The sequence below is a fragment of the Osmerus eperlanus genome, chromosome 19, assembly GCF_963692335.1.
Source record: "Osmerus eperlanus chromosome 19, fOsmEpe2.1, whole genome shotgun sequence".
Lineage (NCBI taxonomy): Eukaryota > Metazoa > Chordata > Actinopteri > Osmeriformes > Osmeridae > Osmerus > Osmerus eperlanus.
In genome coordinates, this window is record NC_085036.1 from 12163818 (window position 1) to 12185937 (window position 22120).

Genomic DNA, 22120 nt, shown 5'->3' on the forward strand with positions numbered 1-22120 from the left:
TGGTCTATATTTGAACACTGATCAAGTAAGTGATAACATCCCTGAAATTTACAGTTAACAGCAATTGTATTTTTCTCTTACCAAATGCACCTGCCATAAGCTACAGAGAATCGTATTTCCTCACTCAAGCCAATTTAAACAAAGTAATCAGGTGGCCTTTTTATGCAAAATGTTGAAGTCGACTGATATCATTGCTGTTTCATTTGCAGTGAATGTTTGGACTTATGTATTTATGTATTGCCCTGTGCTCTTCCTGTTGATTAGCTGGAAAGCCAAATCACACCCTTCTCACAGCACCCACACAAACGTACTACTGCAACAAGCAAAGCTTTAAAAAATGACACTCAAATATCAGAATATCACAAAAAGACACACTAAGCAATTAATATTCTCTACAAGTGTATTAAAAGTTATAGATAATTACAGGGTTGGCTTCCCTGCACCTGTTGGCATGTGTTGGTGTTTGGAAATGAAAAGTCTCAATCATGGTTGTCTGCTATTTTGTGGATGTTGTCATGTATTATAATACCGTCATTTAATATAGGACAATATAACATGTCAATTGTGATAAGGAATTCACTCAAATATTCATAGTTTTTTCAAGGAACTGGGAACTTTTCCCAAGGAACAAAGGGGTATTATATGGAATTCATCTTAAGATGTACTGTCTTACAGGAGAGCTATAACACAGTCTAGATTGTGTATTGTATTTGTGTATGTAGTTAACACATGTACATCTGCACATATATGTTTATCTGGACTCTAATCACAATTTTCCCCTAAGTTGGCTCAAAGCAATGCACAGAAGAATTTCTTCTCTCTGAAGGGGTTCTCTGAAGTGGGCACTGGGGTGATGAGTGGGTCCTCAAGAGCATGGGCTCCACAGTAGGCCATAAGGTCTGCAGCCGCCTTTGATACCTGGGGGTAGGAAGTAGACCCGATCAGGGTCATTTAGTAAAAACTTCTCACCCTCTGGGATGGAAGACACTTCATAAATTAGATTAAGGGTGTTTGCTGGGACTCTGTGTTCATTTGCGGTATGTTTTGAGTTCAGTACTATCAAATAATGTAAAATTGCATTACAGTACTAGTGTACAAGCAGTAGAATACAATTCTTGTATTGATCAGGCGTAACATCCACATTTTCCTACCTTGATCCGACAAAAACTTGCTTCAATCTTCAGTTGCTCCACCAGCTTCCTGGCTTGTCCGACACTCATGGTACTGTTGACTGGGGTGTCTCCTTTCATTCTGTCACAGCAAAACATACACTATACTTACACACCTAATCCTTCAATAACATTTGTGATAAGATTATGCCAGTCTTGACACCAACAACGTATGTCAATTAAAATTAGAATTTTCCCTGGCAAAGAAACTGAATGGTACTAAAAATGAATGGCTGCTCGGTTCAAGTCCCTCCTTGTCGGATTGTACGCACACAGAATTAAACTCATTCACCGTCCCCTCCCAACCGTCTCTCCATCTCTTCAGGGGCTTCTGGTGTCATTTACTACTTCCTGCTAAAAGCTCTTTGCGCTAGAAATCCAATACCTTACAACAACAAAAAACGATGTAAGAAAAGGTGTCCGAAGCCTATTAATAGATTTTGAAATCACATTGAGCTTTTATCTTGTGTGATTTTACTTTGGCATATACACCATTGTTTTGCTTTCTATGTTGAATCAAGTTAATATTTCTACAGAGACCTTGGACTCGTTGACCTTAAAACCTGACATCTGAGTGTAAGAGGTAGAGGATTCTCACAGACAGACTACAGTTTGAGTACCAAGTATAACTTCATGGTGACTCATGTCCAGAGGGCATTTATCGTGTATATTTCTTACACAGCACAGCTTGTATCTTTGCTTGATACACAGGAAGTCTGTTAAAGTGTATCTCATATCAAGTCTATCTTTAGGGGAGTGTCATGCACACAGACCTTTTTTTTATTTATTTTCCCCATGGCAGGAATAAGCAAAGCACAAAGCTTCTCATTCAAGACCCATAAAACAGGAAATATAAATATTCTTAAAAGGAATATAAATGATAATCAGTTAAGGGGCATTGTTGTGAATACTACAGACCCATTTACATTGCTCACAGTGTCATAAACACAGACATGCTTTCTAAATACACAATTCAGATTCCCCCGACTAGTGTTTCCAAACAAACACATGTTTAAATATAGTAGCGTAACAGTAAAATGGGAAGAAAATATCAAACATATTCAACTGACATTAGATGTACAATACATAGAAGATTAGTGAAAAACATGAATGGCTGAAGAGCATGAGAGGAAATGGATGACCGGAGAGAAAAAAAGGCCAAATGACCAGTCCATGAAGGACTAAGTCAATTTAAATCATTTTGGCCTTTTCTTATCTTCTTATTCTTCTCCTTAATAATCTCTCTCTTCCTTACCCTTTTTGAATTCCTCTTCTGGTGCTATCTCTCCCTCCTCTTCGCTCTCTCTTTCCCTCTCACCCTCAAACTGCCTGTTTGTGATTTCTGTATAGATGAACCCCACCCCTAATATAAGATCTGCTCTGTACAGTCCAGTGCACTGCAATTCTGCTACAATGAACACCAGATTCCTGGTTCATGGATAAGAAACCCCTCTGCAGTGAGTGGAACCTTCCAAGGAAAGGGAGTGAGATCTATTGGAGTCACTTTCTCATGCGGTTGGGTCTAACCATCTCTCATTTGAAATAGGGGAAATAGTAAATGGATGCTTGCAGAGGAAATGATTCATGTATTGCAAGAGGAACATGTTTTTGCCAATGATATTAAAAATAAATATTGTGTATTTTAAGTGCACTGGTGAAATAAATTGGGGACCTTAGGTGTAATTTCGCATCAGTTATCCTCCTCCCCTTCTCCCCTCTGTTGCCATGGGAACTACTGCAGTCTGGTCCTTTGTCTTTTACATTCAAGTCTATCATTATGACACTTTGAATGATTTTGCCATAGGGGAATTTATTTTTACATTAATTTATTAAGGCAAAAATCATCTCATTACAGGGTTGTAAGAAAAATTGAAAAAACAAACAATGAATATGATACAGTAGGCTATCTGTTGCATCGCCTTGCTCCACAGGACTAACACTAAAAACCTGGTAGAAGTATTAAAGAAAACTAAAACACAAAATATGTTGTTTCATTATATTGCTAGTGTATGTCTGATTAAATCGTAAAAATTACGGAGGCACATTCGTTGTGAAATACAATGCACTGTCATGTTCAGGTCTGGATGAAAACTGGCCTTTCGTGATTGCCGTACCGAGTCGAATGTGTTTTGCTGTTCTACTCGATTTGCATGGCAATGGGTAGACTACTGTAGCTACTAGCTAGCTCGTAAGCTAGCAGCCTATAAACTTGTGCGGAGTGAAATAATATTTAGCATTTAAATGATTTTAGTCAGTGTAACTTATCATACATATTAGTTTACTGTTGCTGCAGTGGTGAGTACTTCTGCTTTTATATTTCACAGCAAGCTGTCAACGCATTATTTGGCATTATTAGTGTAATATTAGATAGGCTACAGCTGCGTACCAAGTATTATCTAGATCTATCAGCATTTGTACAATACATTTAATTCACGTATTATATGCCATATCTATTGTGCTAATGATCACTTCACGTTGTCAACTGGTAGTGGTAGCTGGCTTTAGTAATATTGCGCTATTAGTTTTTTAGGGAACTAGGTAGGTAGCTGTAGTTTGAAGGGTTTGGTCAAGCTAGTTAGTGCTAGTGTTATATTAGTGTTTTGCTGGCTGTCTAAACGACAAGCGCTTCACATTTTGTGTTAGCTTGTCTAGCTAATTTATATCGTTAAAGACGACACTTATTAGCATATTTCTAGTCCTATCCATTAAACTAAATGTGATCAAGATACATAGAAAGTTTAATAGTCAATTTCATGAAAAACATGTTATTTCAAAAGAAGAACAAATTGATTGGGCCATTAAAATAAAAGTTTGTTTTTCTTTACTTACAATTTCAGCACTCTACTTCAATATCCAGCAAACGTCGCGGCATTAATTCAGTCACATCGTCATGTTATACAGAAAGAATTACCTTACTTGCTTGGAATCGAATCCGACATTGACATTATGTGACCACACAATTGCAGTTGCAAGGCTTGTATGGTTTGATTGTGGTACAGAATTTCCCAGAAAAGAAAATTGGACTCAGTCATAGATATACAAGGACACCCATACTGTTCCAATTAAGAAAACAGAGAAGGCGTGTGTATAAGAGGTGGGAGAGAGTGAGAGAGAGAGGACAGTAGATGACTGGAACCACCTCCAACGGAAAGGGCAGTACCAGATCGGAGGAAGGTGTGGGACCTCAGGACTGGAGACTGGAGTCTGAGCAGATCAGTGCAGGGTTAGACATCATGGGACGTGTGATGGGACCCGTTCTGCTGTGGCTGCAAGATGTGGCAGCCGTCACTCTCCTTCGAGCTCGCCGGACTCTGCTGCGAGCTGCCATCCTTTTCTGCGTCCTGGTCTTGATTCTTTGGGTGGCCATCTTCCTCTACGGAAGTTTCTACTACTCATACATGCCCACGGTCAGCTTCTCCACGCCGGTGCACTACTACTACAGGTGCTGAGAGTCATCAGAGATCCAGCTTGGCGGTTGTTGGTTTTGTGCCTCCCTCCTCCTCCTCAAACCCTCCCTCCTTTCCTCACTTCTCTCAGTTCCGTTCTTCTATTAGTTAGGAGTGAAATGGTTACCTTTTGGTTACGTTGTTTTCTTTCTTTCTTTAATGCAAACGCTCCTAGAGTCTAATGCTTCATTTCCTGACCTCTGCTATTTTCAGGACTGACTGCGAGTCGTCTGACGCCATTTGTTCTTTCCCCATCGGCAACATCTCACTGTTGAAGAACGGCCGAGATCAGGTATGCTTCAGTCATTTTATTAGGTTGATCTAAACCTATTTGACTTCACCCTTAGCAAACATGTATAATCTGTAGCAGTGCCTGTTGCACTAAGACGTTTTCCAGTCAGCAACCCGTTCATTTGTTTCTGTTTATAGTCTGAAAAAGAGTACCCACTGTACCATGTATATCTAAACAATTTAGCAATGATGCACGATAAATGAAACCTTGACTTTCAAAGTCTAATATCTGTATTTTTGTTGCTTGGTCTAGGTCATGATCCATGGTCAGCCATATAGAATCTCTTTAGAGCTGGAAATGCCTGAATCTCCGGTCAATGAACAGCTGGGAATGTTTATGATAAAGATGTCTTGTTACACCAAGAACGGGCAGATTGTATCATCTGTAGCGCGATCGGTGAGTGATGCACCCAGCTCGGGTGCTTTCGTTTGCAATGATGAATTTTGTTGTTCAGCGTAAACACAGTATATGCCAGTGTAAACACAGTATATGCCAGTTCATATGACAACGTAAACTAACTGACTAATAAAGTTATGTTAGCCATGTGCAGCTTTTATTGCAGTGGTTATTTACTTTTATGGTCTTTCTTGTAAAACTTTGCCATATTGTTGCTATCTTTTCTGATATTACTTACTTTTTCAATGCAATAATTGAAAATGGCAATGAGAAAGTTTGGTTAATAAGCCTTCCTTTTACCTTTTGCTTCTTTATTGAAGTCTTATGGTCAGCTTGTCATTTGCGAGAACAACTATTGAGTCAATTCAGTTGTAGAGCAAAGCGTAGATGTGATTTGATCGTTTCATAACTTGTGCCTCCTAAAACTAATTTTCCCTTCAGGCAATGCTGCACTACCGGTCAAGTCTTCTGCAAACCCTGAGTACCCTCCTGTTCTCTCCTCTCTTGGTGACAGGGATGGTAGAGCAGAAGCAGCTCGTTGACGTTGAGCTTTACTCAGACTACAAGACAAACTCTGTACGTGGCATTTCCAATCCATTTTCCTCTCCAACACTGCCTTCACATTGGGCGTTTCCTGTTGTCTATGCTACTGAATTGCTTTGGTCTTGTGATCAAGCATTTGATAGTTGTCCATGTAATCTGATTTACTTGTGTGTAGCTCAAATGATTTCTTTGAAATAGCACTTCTGCTCCTATGTTCCCTCCCTATATCGTCAGTAGCTCAAACTGTAATGTCATGTTTTCTATCTCCTTGACGACAGTATCAACCAACTATTGGGGCAGTGATTGAATTCCAGTCTCGCCGTGTACAGATCTATTCTGCCCAGCTTCGGATCCATGCTTACTTCACTGGAATCAGGTACTGTCACATATATAATATTAGTTTAACCACCTCAGATTGGGCTATACCTGGTAAAGTCTTTGGAATATCTTAATATTATCTTCTTTTTAAATTATTAGTGTATATTAGTTTTACTTGGCTCCTCCAGTGGATAATTTCCTTACTTGATTTTCTCTAATGATTCCGTATCTCTCTCAATAAGTTGTTTATTTATTCATGCCACTGTACTAGTTATTTTCCTCATCCTGGTTTCCTCTTCATTCCAGGTACATTCTCTACAACTTCCCCCTGACGTCTGCGGTGATCGGCGTGTTCAGCAACTTCACCTTCCTCAGTGTCATCATGCTCTTCAGCTACCTGCAGTTCATATGGGGGGGACTGTGGCCCCCTGAGCAAGTGCGAGTCCGGGTAAAAGACTGGCCTTCTTCTGTTCTGTTCTGTGCTTTGTGTGAACCCTCGTCCTACATGGCTTCCTGCTTATGACCAGCCTGGTCCTTATCGATGTTGTTTCGTCTTATGTACGGGGGTATGTCAGGGGGTCAGATGGCTGAGCGGTTAGGGAGTTGGGCTATTAATCAGAAGGTTGTTGGTTCGATTCCCGGCCGTGCAAAATGACGTTGTGTCCTTGGGCAAGGCACTTCACCCTACTTGCCTCGGGGAGAGAATGTCCCTGTACTTACTGTAAGTCGCTCTGGATAAGAGCGTCTGCTAAATGACTAAATGTAAATATACGCCTCAAGGTCACGATGGGTGATACCACTAGCCTGCAGCAGAGGCGAGACGAGGCTCGGAAGCGCATGGACAGAGCCTCTTCCCAGAGTGAGTGACTATCAACACACCAGATCCATTCAGCGTTTCTTGTCGGATGCCTGAAGTAACAGGGGCGTAATGTGAATGTCTTTCAGCAAGGATCGCAGAAGAGGCGAAAGAGCCATACAAAGATCAGGAAACGAGAGAAGGATTAAGCATGAAAGAGACTGGTGAGAATGAATTGGTGGAAGTTCAAAGGGACTTCGTTATAACTCGTAATAATAATGTATTCGTTTAGCAGATGCTTTATTCAAAGCGACATAAAAGGAATTGAACATACAAACCATTGATCTGCAGTCCAATTCTCCACTACTGAGCTAAACCTAATATCCAAGCTCATTTGTGAGACTGTTTTGTGTGCATGATAAATTCTATTTCACAGTTAAATGTGTTTCTTGTTTGTATTTGTAGGGGAGCTTGAAACACCTGATGTGATCGGTTCTGTGAATGAGACTTTTGACATGGAGGTCACTGGCACAGGTAACTGTCAGGAAAAAAAACAAAAAACAGAATCCCTCAGAATGTTCTTTCCTTGGTGTCTTTTACTCAGTGTAAACTACAGACCATAAAGCACAAGTGTCTTCCCTGTGGGGGTCAGCGTTCCTCAACCACCTCTCCCTCTTTCTGCTTCCTGGTCTCAGGCTCAGCTATGGATTCGTCTTCTGACGACCCCCCGGTGTTCCTGGAGGTCCCCCAGGCCGCTGGGACTAACGTGAGTGCGGAGGAGCCTGAGGATCCAGATGGCCTGGAGGGTAAAGATGCAAGGAGGAACCTCGCGGAGGGACCCCAGGTGCCTCAACAGGGTGAAGCCACACTTCGCCAGAGACAGGGACCCTGGATGAGCCTGTGAATCACAAGACGGTGCTCAGATGACCACACGATAAGGGGTCCCTCAACAAGAGAGAAAAAAAAAAAAACGGACTTGTCAACAGCAAACAAAGACTATTAGGCACTAACATACACGCAAGATGCATGTGCGAGTTTCTCCTTTTATCGGCTTAGCAAACTTGTTTATTTTCCTGTCTTGATGACAAGTTTACCTCATTCAAAACCTTAACCTCAGATCCTGTGTGTTGATGCTTTTCATGTATGTATTCAGGTCCTAGATAGTCCTGAAGGGACATGGATGTATTTATGCTCCTTGTATTTAAACAACCAGTCAAGACATGGCAGGTTATCACTTCGATGAAGCCAATTCCCTACTGTTACCACCAGGTCTCTTTTAAATTATTATTTCATTACTTGTGTTTTGGGTATTCTTTAGCCTGAATTATTTACATAATTAGGATACATTTTAGATGTGGATGAAACTACAGAAAAAACTAAAATATCTAGTTGGAAGCCTAACATTTGTGTAAAACTATAGAAAAACAAGATTCTTATCTGCATCAGTGTTACCTATTGGTTCTAAAATCTGTTTTAGATTGTTACTAGGCCTACAGCGTTTGGTCTTAATTACAGATTGTTGAGGATTTGCACTTAACAATCATTATACGTATTGTTTGTTTTGGGGGCCACTTTGTTAACACGATTATATTTGTCTTTTGTCGAATTAATGTTTAGGTTTTAAATAGATGCTTGCATTAGGAAGGATGCGGTAAGTTCGAATGGAAGGGAACCATATTCGGTAGCGTTGCAGTGGTCCTGTTACGTGGTATTTTCTTGGATGTAATGTTTTCGTGCTCAACTTATGCACTTATGTACAACGATAATCATATATTGGACTCGTAAGAATGAAAAGAAAGCAATATTATGAAGCGAGTGAAAATATATTGTATCCAATTTCACTGATTAATGACCTAGGTCCTCCCTAGCTAGTAAAGGTGAACTAATGGTACACGAAAGAAAGCAGTTCTTGTAATGCATCTTTATTAAAATGTGTCCTGTTTCTGCTTAATATAAAGACATTGGAGTTTTCATTCAATCATGATTTGCATTCATGCGTCTTTATTTGTCAATATAGATTTGTAGATTTGGGGAGGGAAATGCTTGGGAATGTTATGGTTTCTGTATTGTGTAGAGAAAAAGCTAAAAAATAAATAAAACGGATCAGTGTCCTGCATCAAGCCCTGCCCTGACCTTCCTTTACTCGAAAAAGTTTGACCAGTCAAACCAAAGAGTCTCTGGTTTGACTGCACATGCCCAGATGACGCATCCTAACATACGTACCCGCGTGGACAAAGCAACACTAGCGATATTAGCAAGATAGCTAGTAATGAATTTATTCTGTTAATCGAAGTAGCTAGCGAGCTAAAAACACAACACCGCTATTTGGAGATTGATTTAGCCCCGCAGTACTTGGGACTTGAGTATGTCAACAACTGACGATTCACGTTTTAACAACGGTATGTCCAGTACTTCAACACTAATTTAGCCAGACAGCTAATGTGTTAGCCAGATCTTCGTTGCGAGCTAGCTGCCTTGGTTGTGTAATGTTAGAACTACTAGCTTATTGTAGCTAGCTACCTAACATGACAACGTTGTTGATCATTTTTCTCTACGGTGTCTACAACTGGGAACATGTCCATGGCATGGGGTTGTGTGTAACAGTGTAGTGAACGGCACAATTAACTAAAAAGCAATCTGGCGAGATTTTATGAGGATTTCTTACGTGTTTAAGTCAAGAAAACAATAGCTGTAGCTAGTTTTTAGCTGGAAAGTGCTTCGACTGAAACATGGCTAGCTAGTTAAGTGCTGTTGTGAATTAGCTAGCTGGTCACACGTTATGAAGTTAGCTAGCTAAATTGTAATACTTATTAAACGCAGAACACGTCAACAAGTTCCCAGCTTTGCTAACTAGCCAGCCAGGCCATTTCTTGGCTTGCTTGCCAGCAAACCCCTGCCTTAATACACAACGTGCGTAAACAAACAGCTCGTGTTAGCTAGTATCAAGTCAGATATCTTATTAGGCCAACTAGCTACAGCGATTGGAGTAGGCAGTCTATAGACATCTAGTTAAACGAAGCAATGTTGTCTAACCATACATCATTTATTAGACTTTAGGGATACCAAAAGCTGTGTCCTAACATTACAGGTTAAAGGCTAAACTTAACTGCCGCCAGTAGCTTCTGAAGATCACTGGAGAGAACATCAAGTTTCATTGTGTAGTGGACTAAACCAGTGTGGTAACCCTCTGCCCACCAGATCATGATGACCGAGTGGGAGGACAGAAGATTCGCAATCGCAAGGGTCGGGGGCCATTCCGTGCCCCTATGTACAGCGACCAAGCGCCAGCGTCAAGATCAAGACATGGAGGCCCAAGAGGAGGTGGTCAGAGGGGGGGAGGCGGCGGCCCTGGACCCAGAGCAAGGTTTGATGACGAGGATGGAGATGTGGCCATGATGGACAGCAACTCGCAGGATTCTTCCTCTCAACAAAGATTGTCAGTACCGGTTGTTTCTTCTGCATGAGTAAATTATGAGGGATATTTAAATGGTGCCTTGTTATTGTTGCCTGCAAATAGAGACCTTTCCTCGACTCTTAGTGACCCGAAATACTGTCAGAACTTCTGTATGCACTTAGTATCCTTGATTTTCTTCTTAACGTACTAAATGCAGTAACTGTATGTTGCTATTAAAATGAATTAAAGTTAAATGGCTGGAGTGATAATTAATGTTCTTTATTTTCTCCCCAATAGTAATCCTTATGGGAGGCCTAATCGTCGTAGAGATGATCGCTTTGATCGGGGCTCAAGAGGGGGGGGAGGAGGGGGTCAGCGTGGTCGGGGGAACCACCGAGGGGATGGAAACGGAGGTGGCCGGAAGACCTGGTTCAGGATATCAGTAAGTGTGCTTCCTCAGTCAAGTCCTGCACTGTTTTTATCACATTTACATTTAGTCATTTAGCAGAAGCTCTTATCCAGAGCGACTTACAGTAAGTACAGGGACATTCCCCCCGAGGCAAGTAGGGTGAAGTGCCTTGCCCAAGGACACAACGTCATTTTGCACAGCCGGGAATTGAACCAGCAACCTTCGGTTTACTAGCCCAATTCCCTAACCGCTCAGCCACCTGACTCCCTTCTTTAGACCAAATCATCAAGCATAATAGTTAAGTTTCACTGTTGTTGCTTTCTGATTCATCTAAATGGGAAATGACTGTTTTTTTTAGATCCCCCATGGACGGAAATATGATAAAGAGTGGCTATTAAAGTCGCTTCAGAACCTCTGCACCATGCCCTTCACCCCAATACAGGTAAGTCAGTGTTGGACAGGTTGCACCTAATTTGTGCAATCTTCCAGTCCATCATGATATGACACATCTAGGTTTACTTTTGTGCGCTGTCCATTAAATATGATTTTCATCCTTCTCTTTTTCAAAGTACCACCTAGAGGGCAACCGAGCTCAGTTCTACATCGAAGATTCAACCACTGCGAATGCGCTTACTAAGGTGTCACGGAGGATAACGGATAACAAGGGCTACAAGGTACCAGCCTCCCTTAACACACTGTGGATGATGTGCATCAGAAGGACTTCCAGTGCAGGGCAGTCATATCAACCATCGCTTCATGTGGTCATCGAGATGTATTCACTCTTCAATCTCTTTGCAGGTGACAGTAATGATGTTCCCCTGTGCACCACCTGCGTTTCTTCAGACCGAACTTAAACCCGAGGATTTGGAACACTTAAAGGTATGAATGTGATGAATGGTATAATGTTAATAAGGAGTTGATAAGTGCCAGATTGATGTTTTTACTGTTAATCTTATCCAAGCTGAGTTTGCTCACTTGACTTGCATTTGGCAGCATTTTGTGATGCTCGGGTCTTTGTGTGATTTCATGACTCATTTTTTATGTACTTCCTCTTAATGTTTGGGTGTCTGTAAAATCTTTGTTTCCTCACAGCAATGCATGGCAAAACGCTTTGATGGCTCTCAACAAGCGCTTGATTTGAACAACATCCAGATTGACCCAGGTAAATACTCGTTAATTCCGTATTCAGTATCAAACAGGAATGGTAGGCATCATCTATTCTAAACCGCTATCTTCCAACTCCCATGATTGACTGTGTCTTTCCCGTCATCACAGATCTTGTGTCTCAGAACATTGATGTGGCATTAAACAGAAAGAACTCCATGCAGGCTATAATCAAGATCATTGAAGAGAACATTCCAGAGGTGAGGCGGAATAGAATGTCCTCAATGTGATATAGGAAAAAAATCATTTGAAGCATGCAGTAAATACTGATCATTTGGAGAAAGCAATTATAATATATCAAATGACAATTTTTTTTTACTAAAAAGTTATACATTTTAAACACCATGTATTCATGTCTTGCTGATCTCTTTCCCACCCCAACAACTGCAGCTTGTTTGTCTGAACCTCAGCAACAACAAGTTGTTCAGACTGGATGATCTAGCAGAGCTGGTGCAGAAGGTTCCCAATCTGAAGACCCTTAATCTTTCCCACAACGAGGTAAGGATGCTGGGCCAGGAGCCCAACACAACACTGCCCCCTGCCGCTGGGCCCTGGAGGAAGGAGTTGAACCCATGTGACTCAGGCCACACGTGTCTAAGTCGGTTCCTTACATTTAGTCATTTAGCAGACGCTTTTATCCAGAGTGACTTACAGTAAGTACAGGAACATTATCTCCGAGGCAAGTAGGGTGAAGTTCCTTGCCCAAGGACACAACATAATTTGGCACAGCCGGGAATCGATCCGGCAACCTTCTGATTGATAGCCCGATTCCCTAACCACTCAGCCACCTGACCCCCCACTCCTTCCTGTGGTTCCAGCTGAAGGCGGAGCGCGAACTGGACAAGCTGAAGGGCCTGAAGCTGGCAGAGCTGTGGCTGGACAGCAACCCTCTCTGCAGCTTCTTCAAAGACCAGGCCGCTTACATAAGGTCAGCCCACGCTCACAAGAGGACGGGGGGCTCTCTGGGGACCGTATACTGGGAGGTGGATGGGAAGGAGGGGGGGTTAGTATACCTTTTAGTGAATAAGGGTGGGGAGTGAGGAAAGATGATTATTTGGATTAAATTCTTTTTTGGGGGGGGGGGGGGGTACCGCTTGGTGGTTAATTCTAGATAAGCCCTAGCTGTGCGTCAGCTGTGTTATCTGTCCAGCCTGGGAGAAGTCTGACCTGTACTCTGAGGGCCACTCCCTGACATGCAGTCTGTTCAGGATGGATGTTTGGATACTCCTGCTTAATACCATCTCTGCGTTACACTTGTTGAGATTGCCCCAGTATCTATTATATATATATATATATTTTGGTTACTTCATTGCATATCCAAATCTGGCCTTTATAACTATGCTACTCCTGTGCAATTCCAGATACGGGCTCAACTGTGCTGGTTTTAGTTTCCTATGTTAACCTATCACTTTTCCCCCTCTTTCTTGAAATCCCTTATCTTCTTTGCACATGTCTTCAGCAGTGGAGATGAGACTGAGCCCCCCTGCTCCCTACGTGCATTTGACAAAAACATACCACACCAAACCCCTTCAATTCCTCAAAGCATTTCAACACACCTACACCTAAACATGAATACATGTTCAAACGCTGGCTAGACTACGTTGGGCGATTGGTGCCCCCAAAACTTTGTCAAGAGCTGGTTCTGTGGGGAAAACCCCCCTGTAATCCTGTGATGTTCCTATGGGACCCTCTGCTGAGTTGGCTGATTGGCTGCCTCCTCCCCTCCACCCTGACACATACTCAGCCTGAAAATGTCGCAAGTGTTGAAGGCTGGTTAGCCAAAGACGGGTAAGACCCTACCTCCAGATCCGGGGCAACCTAAGGCAGGCACAGTCACGCACTTGACGACTCCGTGTTGTCGCGGCACGCGCTGTTTCCATACAGACGCGACCACGGACGAAGGGACGGATGGCGAGAGGAATGAGGAACAGGTTGCTGGTTTGGGGAGGGAGAGAGTTCTTTGTAATTGAAGAGCCATGCCAAGTAGAGTCCCTTAGCGCAAGGTTTATCAGTGATTTATGGCACGGTGTTCCACAGCCAGAGAGGAGGGAAGGCCTTGAATGAAGGACAGGATGCTTTTCTATGGGCATGCAGACCTTAATGGATTCTAGAATGGTCCGTAAATGGATTCTAGAATGGTCCGTAAATGGATTCTAGAATGGTCCGTAAATGGATTCTAGAAGGGCAGCACGGTCATGCAGATCTTAAATGTATTCCAGAACGGTCATGACTCGGATGGAGTTTAGGGCTCTGATAAATCAGCCCTCAGAATCAACAAGAGCATTAAAGTACTTGATCTGCCCTATTCTAATAATTACATCATATAATTGCAAATCCATGACACGATGGGCATTTTAAAGGTGTGGTTCAGATTGCTATATTACATCAATCAATGTTAGAAGTTACACGTGTAATGTCGGGGGTTTCAGAGCTCATCTTCATTGTTATTTTTTCACTCATTTTTCATAATTGTTTTTCACATACTAAGTTGAATGTCTGGCTTTCTTGCCTGCTATTTTATCTTGGTTTTGATGTGATGTAGTTCTGACATGGTTTTTCTTAATGAGCAGATTGATCGGACTCTCATCACTACTCACTCCATCTCTAGGCTCTTTCACACTAGAATCTTTTTTTCCTCCACGTCCGTTTGTTCATTTACGGTACAAGACAGCTAGGCAACGTTATTTTTAGATATCCCTAATCACTGAATGGGCCATTTCAACTCACTCACTTGCTCCCCCGTGTGGTGAAAGCAACTTGTTTCTTGGTTATGTCAACCAACGTTTATGGCAACAAATACCCCTCACACCACTTCCACCCCCTTCAAGACTGCGTGTTGGTATGTACCGGTGTGTATGTGTGTGTGTGTTGGGGGGGGGGGAATGGTGAGTATCACAGAGGGGTGAGTACCATGTTGGAAAAAAGAGGTGGGGGGTGGGGTATGAATGCCAAACGCAGAATTGGGGATGTCATTTGCACTTTTTCTAAACCCGAAAGCTCCTGCAAATGCACTGTGTTAAAGCATTGTGTCCCTTTTAGATAAGTACGTATACATTTGTTTTACTTAAGATTTTGGATATGATTTTTTAAAGTGTGTAACCTCACTTGACAATAGTGTCTGGACAAAGTCTCAGGGAGGATTGCAATATGAGTTGGTATAGTCTGGTTTAGTGTAGTGATGTGTGTGCGTGTGCATAAGGGGATATAGTCGTGTGTGTGTTGCAGTGCTTTGTGGGTAATGAAGTGTTCTGTTGGTAATGTGAGCCACATCCTGTGTTTATATTGAGTTATCACTAAACACCCGTACTCTCCTCTTCTCTGTGGATGTGAGACAGTGTTGTGAGGGCACGCTTTCCCCGGCTCCTCAAACTGGTAAGCATCTGGATCAAAGACTGTTCATTGACGTGACATTGTGAAGGCTAAAATGATTTAAAAAATAAGTTAACCAATCATGTTTTTTATTAAAACTGTATTTACTAAGTAGTAACCTCAGCTGCACCAGTTTGCGAAGGGATTACATCAGGGTGTATTTTATTCACCTGTTTGGGTTTTTTATTCCCTTTCCTTCCACACCTCCATGTTCTCTCTCTCCTTCCACACCTCCATTTTCTCTCTCCTTCCACACCTCCATTTTTCTCTCTCTCTTTCCACACCTCCATGTTCTCTCTCCTTCCACACCTCCATGTTCTCTCTCCTTCCACACCTCCATTTTCTCTCTCCTTCCACACTTCCATTTTTCTCTCTCTCCTTCCACACCTCCATGTTCTCTCTCCTTCCACACCTCCATGTTCTCTCTCCTTCCACACCTCCATTTTCTCTCTCCTTCCACACCTCCATGTTCTCTCTCTCCTTCCACACCTCCATGTTCTCTCTCTCCTTCCACACCTCCATGTTCTCTCTCCTTCCACACCTCCATGTTCTCTCTCTCCTTCCACACCTCCATGTTCTCTCTCTCCTTCCACACCTCCATGTTCTCTCTCTCCTTCCACACCTCCATGTTCTCTCTCTCCTTCCACACCTCCATGTTCTCTCTCTCCTTCCACACCTCCATGTTCTCTCTCCTTCCACACCTCCATGTTCTCTCTCCTTCCACACCTCCATGTTCTCTCTCTCCTTCCACACCTCCATGTTCTCTCTCTCCTTCCACACCTCCATGTTCTCTCTCCTTCCACACCTCCATGTTCTCTCTCCTTCCACACCTCCATTTTCTCTCTCTCCTTCCACACCTCCATGTTCTCTCTCTCCTTCCACACCTCCATGTTCTCTCTCTCCTTCCACACCTCCATGTTCTCTCTCCTTCCACACCTCCATTTTCTCTCTCTCCTTCCACACCTCCATGTTCTCTCTCTCCTTCCACACCTCCATGTTCTCTCTCCTTCCACACCTCCATGTTCTCTCTCCTTCCACACCTCCATGTTCTCTCTCTCCTTCCACACCTCCATGTTCTCTCTCTCCTTCCACACCTCCATGTTCTCTCTCTCAGGATGGTCAAGATCTCCCCACGCCTATAGGGTTTGATGTGGAGGTGGTTCCTGCCGCCCTGCCCCCCTGCAAGGTAACCAGCCGCCCCACAGCTGTACTACTAGGAGCTTTACTACCATATAGTTCATATATTTATCCAATAAACAGGTGAGGGGGAGGGTTAGTGTGTTAAACATTCCCATTAATGAAGAATTCTCCATCTCTGGTGTGTGTTTCCAGCCCAGTTACTTCGGCTCTGAGGAGATCAAGGGTCCCATTCTGGGATTCCTCCACCAGTGAGTTTCCTTCCTTCACGCTAAACACGGGGGAGAGATCGTCGTGGGCAAACATTGACGCAAGCGCTTACGCGATTTCGGTCAGCGCGAGATGCCTTTTGACTGCAGTGTGTTTAGTTTGAAGCGTGTGTTTGGTTCAATGTGTTTACAGATACTACAGTGTGTACGACTCCGGAGACAGACAGGCCCTGCTGGATGCCTACCATGACGTGGCTACCTTCTCCCTGGTCATCCCCTTCACCATGCAGAATCCCTCCAGGTACAGGGCGTAGCCACAGCTCTCCTGTAAACACAGAAAGGCGTGGATGTTTGTTTCTCTTCTAAACTGCCGCTGGTTTCTCCTGTGGTCAGGTGCAGTCTCGGGGACTATCAGAAAGACAGCCGCAATCTGAAGAAGATGAAAGACCCCAGTAAGTCTCACCCCTGCATGTTTCATTTGATAGTTTAGCTCGAAAAAGACAAAGTCAATCTTCTGGAAAATGAATCGCTCGTTTTTTATAATTAGATGGTTTATCATATTGCGTAATAAGTAAACGAGTATTAAGGTCACTGCTTAGTATAAGTAGTAAATAATGATGTCACTGACTACTTTATATCCAAAAATAAACAGTTATTTCGTTAATAGGTTCAAATCTTATTGTGTGCACAATTCATCACTATTGACTGCTTTGTATAAGGAGAAACTTCCTTATTGGTTTATTACTTTAAGAAAAAAAGAAACGTCTGCTGATGTCCTGTGTCTCGGTCCACAGCTACACGGTTCCGCCTATTGAAAAACACACGTCTGAACGTGGTGGCTTTCCTGAACGAACTGCCAAAAACCCAGCACGACACCGCCTCCCTCAACATCGACGTCAACACCTTCACCGTGAGTTAGCTGTCAGCCGTCACCTCGCCGGGCTAAGCTTGTCTCTCATTGTGATCGTGACCTTAACTGGACTCCCTGTTTGTCGCCCAACAGAACACGTTGCTAGCTTTCACCGTCAGTGGAATCTTCAAAGAGGGTGTGTATGCCCGGAGACGTTTCTCACTGAGAGTTCTGTGACTAATGGAGTAGCTTTTAGAATGTTGACCTGACTTCTTCCTTGTGTCGTTTCTCAGTTGAAGGGAAATCCAGGGACTCCGTCAGAGCCTTCACTCGTGTGTTCGTCACAGTCCCGGCCGGAGGAACCAGGTAGAGAGAGTTCAACCCATTCCCACCGCACCAAACATCCAATATAAATCCGTGGGAACATCTTGTGTGCATGTGACTCACCCTGTTCCCCCTTCGTCCCCCAGTCTGTGCATCGTGAACGACCAGCTGTTTGTACGCAACGCCTCGACGGAGGAGATCCGCCGCGCCTTCGTGGCGCCGGCGCCCACGCCCTCCAGCAGCCCGGTGCCCTCGCTCTCCGCCCCGCAGCAGGAGATGCTCACGGCCTTCTCCCTCAAGTCCGGCATGAACCTGGAGTGGTCGCAGAAGTGAGTTAACGCAGCGCTGCGGTTGATTTGTCTGTTATTGTGGGATAAAGTGTATCTGTTGGGTGTTTGTTGACCCACCCCTTGCTGTCTCAGGTGCTTGCAGGATAACAAGTGGGACTTCAACCTGGCTGCGCAAGTCTTCACAGACCTTAAGGTATTGAGGAAAATCTTGTGTGGAAAACCCTTTTATTCTGTGCTTATTCAGTGTGAAAGCCTCACCGAGAACACTTCTCTTTCCTCAGGCCCATGGCAAGATCCCAGATGTTGCTTTCAACAAGTGAAGAGGCCGATTTGTAAAATGTATTTCTTTTTAATTTGTCATATCAACTTTTCCTTTCATTGAACAGATTCTCTCATTTGGAGAGAGATGTGTACCGATTGTGATTAAAATTGATAAATGTTTGTCTGGATACTTATTCCCCCCCCCCCCTTTTAATACCAGAACATTTATACCCAAACCAAAGGACATAAAGTGACAAGACAAAAACGGATGGAGGAGTATTGCTCATAGAAGATTTTATTAGGAACAGTAAGAATTAAGTACACAGCAAGGAAGGTGCAATAACTTGCCAAGTGCCAATCAAGTCACAATTGTGCGTATACATTTCTGCCACTGATCTTGCTGCAGAACTTGAGATTTTTCAACCACCACCCTAAACACTGTCAAGGTGATCTATAATAGCATCACAAAAACACTTCCAATTTCCAGAGAGGAGGAAAATAATCTGTAAAGCTAGTATCAGTAGTTAGCGTTTTGAACGTTAAATGTCTTACTACAGTTGCCCCCTAAGTTCATGAAGGTTCTGTACCGCAGCTTATTAATCATACAGTGCGTGGTTGTAATATTTTTTCTTAGCATTGCTTCAGGACAGGTCGAGAAGGTGAGTTGAAGCAGGGTGCACCTCTAGACCAGCTCAGAGAGCATGTTGGAGGCCAGGCTGCAGGTCAGCCCAGTGCCATCAGGTTCCACATTCACCTTCTTCACAACACCATCTTCCACCAGCATGGCATACCTGGTGAACACAAACACAATGTTTAATCCCCCAGTTTGAGTTCACATTGATTAACTTTAACGCAAGTTTGTGAATATTAAAAAAAAAAATATATATATATATATATATATATATACACACATATATATATATATATATATACACTAAAATGTATAAACATAATTGAGCACATGACTTTATCCAAAGTGACAAATATATATTGAAGGTACAGCAGAAATTTTTAAAAATCGATTCACTTTCTTTTTTACAATTTTTGGTTGCGTGAAATGTAAGCATATATTGAATCAAAATTGGATTAAAAAAATGGTGAATTGATTTTTAATCGAATCATGACCCCCAGAATCAAATCGTGAGATACCAAAAGATTCCCACACATAGTTTGCACTGATACACTTTTGTAAAGCAAAACATTGGGTTTAAAGTGTAAATTAAGATGAATCCATTTAAAACACACTATAACATGTTGATTGATCTGTCTGAAACACTGCTATAATGGGTTGTTAATCAAAATGAATGCATTGAAACATTGTTCTATAATGTGTCAGGTGGCTGAGCAGTTAGGGAATCGGGCTAGTAATCTGAAGGTTGCCAGTTTGATTCCTGGCCGTGCCAAATGGCGTTGTGTCCTTGGGCAAGGCACTTCACTCTACTTGCCTCGGGGGGAATGTCCCTGTACTTTACTGTAAGTCGCTCTGGTTAAGAGCGTCTGCTAAATGTAAATGTAATGTGCTGATGGCTTCAGGAGTACGAGAGGTCGTCTACTGCTGCCTACAGAAGGCTCACCTCTTTGAGCGCTTGTTGCCAAGTGCCTGCACGATCTGATCGCTGTCCAGCATGAGGTCCACTGCCTGTAGGGCAAATGTGATGTATTAATATAGCCTGTGGCCTCTTGCTCTGCAGTGAAGTTCTCTTCCACTGAGTTATACCCAGTTGGTAGCATGTATTCACAATGTTGGATATCAACTGTGAATATAGAAATGTCTGACCTGGGTGAACGCCCCGGTAGGGTCCGCCAGCATGCGGACCTGCAGGAGAAGAGCAAACATGCGCTGGTGAGAAAGGATGGCTATAACGATAATACTACTACCACTAATAATAATAATACCAATTATAAATCATGTGTCCATTTAGCAGATGATTTAATCCAAAGCAACAAACTTGCAACCTTACACTGTCTTCAATAATGTTTCTATTCTAGGACTCTACTATACTCTTCTGTACTCTATACTCTTCTGTACTCTGCTGTACTCTTCTGTACTCTATACTCTTCTGTACTCTATACTCTTCTGTACAAGGTACCTTGCCGTCGGTCCCATGTTCCTTCCCCCAGGCAGCCATGACGAACGCGTCGTTGACAGAGATGCAGGCCACTTCCTGGACCCCCTTACTGCGCAGCACCGCAGCCTGCTCCACAAACCCTGGAAGATGAGTCTGAACACAGGAAGAGGAATTGAGGGTTACCACTGCAGCACTGTGGGTTGTGTGTTCGGAATAGTCAATGTCTCAGGGGAGGGATAAATCAACGCAGTGCACATCCATGCTGGATGAGGAGTGACCTTGGAGCATCCTGGGGTGAAGGCACCTGGCACAGCGAAGAGAACTCCTTTCTTCCCCTTGAACAGTTGGTCCATAGACACCTTGTTTCCAGGTTCCCCCTCCTGAACCTCCACTGCTGGGAGGGCTTCTCCAACCTGAGAGTGTGGGGTGACGAATGTCAAACAGGCATCGAGTACTTTAGATATAGACAAATATATATACAATTAACGGACGAGGCGCAGGCATAAGGCGGTAAGTTTTCTGCCAAGTTGATAGCTGTCTAGAGTTACACGATTTGATTAAATCCCTGAGCTGATGTAGAATGTGGTTTGTTTCAGCGGCTGGATTTCAGAGTTTATTATTGGCTATGATTCGCACATGCGTGGTGTAAATTATGAAGGCCTTCTACCACCACTGTAATGGCACACCATCGGGACATGGGAATAAAGCACATAAATAAAGTGAAGGGAAACCACACGTGACGTGACTATATGCCTTATACAAATAATTGTGTCAAAGAATTGTCGTATAACTGACAATGGGGTATAAAAATCGAATTTGATGAGTACAGCTACTACGCTAGTAGCTAGTACGCTAGTTTGATAGCTATAATATGATCAGTCTTACGACGTCATGACGAAGAGGGCATGATAGCCAGACAGCTAATGTCCGGCCAGCGAGTTTATTATACAGAGATGACATGGCAAATTTTATTTGTTGCTAGTCTAACCCTCATCTGGTAATCTAATCTACCCTTAAAAAGGGAGGCTAAAGATAGCCACTGGGACCTCGTTTCATTTTGCGATTTATCGTACTTATCGTGCGGTTATCGTACGATTATTTTTCAATTCCGGCTTGATACAATTCTAGAGGCGAGCTCACGTTCGACAAATAGCTATCTAGATCTTTAGTTAACTAATTTACGCATTATGAAATATAACTATCCTGTTTTTTGCAGTCAAGGTCACGACTAACCCGCTTTTCTGTTTAAAAAAAGCATTTGTTTGCTTACCTTAATCGGCATTGTTGCGAAAAGCGTGGTGTGTAGCGGTCTTATGAACTGCACTGCACGGGTCCCTTTCAGAATTACAGCGGAGGAAATCATTGGTCTATGCTGGGTGAGCCCCTTTAACGACGTCTTGCTAGACCAGCAATGGCAAACAGAAAGTACATCAGCTGCAGTGCCACAAAGTTAGCTGGAGCATTATGTTAGCTCACGGAGTGTAAGATTAGGATATACTGAAGCTTATATATATATAGCTTCTCGCTATATGCAGGCTTTTTTCATTATTGGCATACCATCTTGGTCACTTTTTGCACATCAAGTTGTTTCACATACAAGTATGTCCATACAAATATAGTACATAACATAGTGTATACTTTATTAGATGTTTACACGGTGAATCTGTCACCAGAGTAACGCGGA

The 22120-nt window shown here is 42.9% G+C and overlaps 4 protein-coding genes across 5 annotated transcripts; 2 read left to right on the top strand and 2 right to left on the bottom strand.

The window, feature by feature from the left end:
- Window positions 1-90: 90 nt before the first annotated feature.
- Window positions 91-2595, bottom strand: gng3 (guanine nucleotide binding protein (G protein), gamma 3). Its single transcript, XM_062485148.1, has 3 exons — window positions 2425-2595; window positions 1152-1251; window positions 91-918 (listed from the first exon to the last, which is right to left on the bottom strand). Exons 2-3 carry the CDS (start codon window positions 1248-1250, stop codon window positions 790-792), a joined length of 228 nt encoding a protein of 75 aa, XP_062341132.1. The 5' UTR covers window position 1251; window positions 2425-2595; the 3' UTR covers window positions 91-789.
- Window positions 2596-3271: 676 nt separating this feature from the next.
- Window positions 3272-8944, top strand: bscl2 (BSCL2 lipid droplet biogenesis associated, seipin). 2 transcript variants are annotated; one of them, XM_062485144.1, is made up of 11 exons: window positions 3272-3464; window positions 4007-4611; window positions 4829-4907; window positions 5160-5303; window positions 5745-5879; window positions 6125-6222; window positions 6471-6612; window positions 6945-7023; window positions 7110-7184; window positions 7426-7494; window positions 7662-8944. In XM_062485144.1, exons 2-11 carry the CDS (start codon window positions 4295-4297, stop codon window positions 7862-7864), a joined length of 1341 nt encoding a protein of 446 aa, XP_062341128.1. In that variant the 5' UTR covers window positions 3272-3464; window positions 4007-4294; the 3' UTR covers window positions 7865-8944. The 2 variants fall into 2 exon arrangements, with proteins under 2 accessions (XP_062341128.1, XP_062341126.1); XM_062485142.1 differs by having other exon boundaries at window positions 3273-3464; window positions 7656-8944.
- Window positions 8945-9146: 202 nt separating this feature from the next.
- nxf1b (nuclear RNA export factor 1b) lies at window positions 9147-18547 on the top strand. The gene is made up of 21 exons (XM_062485140.1): window positions 9147-9359; window positions 10159-10396; window positions 10652-10796; window positions 11122-11205; window positions 11333-11437; window positions 11562-11642; window positions 11856-11925; window positions 12039-12127; window positions 12318-12425; window positions 12746-12855; window positions 15263-15299; window positions 16411-16482; window positions 16629-16684; window positions 16836-16943; window positions 17036-17094; window positions 17437-17552; window positions 17646-17688; window positions 17786-17858; window positions 17963-18145; window positions 18239-18299; window positions 18388-18547. The coding sequence occupies exons 1-21, from the start codon at window positions 9326-9328 to the stop codon at window positions 18424-18426; spliced, it is 1911 nt and encodes a 636-aa protein (XP_062341124.1). The 5' UTR covers window positions 9147-9325; the 3' UTR covers window positions 18427-18547.
- Window positions 18548-18638: 91 nt separating this feature from the next.
- prdx5 (peroxiredoxin 5) lies at window positions 18639-21893 on the bottom strand. The gene is made up of 6 exons (XM_062485970.1): window positions 21707-21893; window positions 20715-20849; window positions 20458-20589; window positions 20145-20183; window positions 19942-20006; window positions 18639-19158 (listed from the first exon to the last, which is right to left on the bottom strand). Exons 1-6 carry the CDS (start codon window positions 21797-21799, stop codon window positions 19050-19052), a joined length of 573 nt encoding a protein of 190 aa, XP_062341954.1. The 5' UTR covers window positions 21800-21893; the 3' UTR covers window positions 18639-19049.
- Between the last annotated feature and the right edge of the window lie 227 nt (window positions 21894-22120).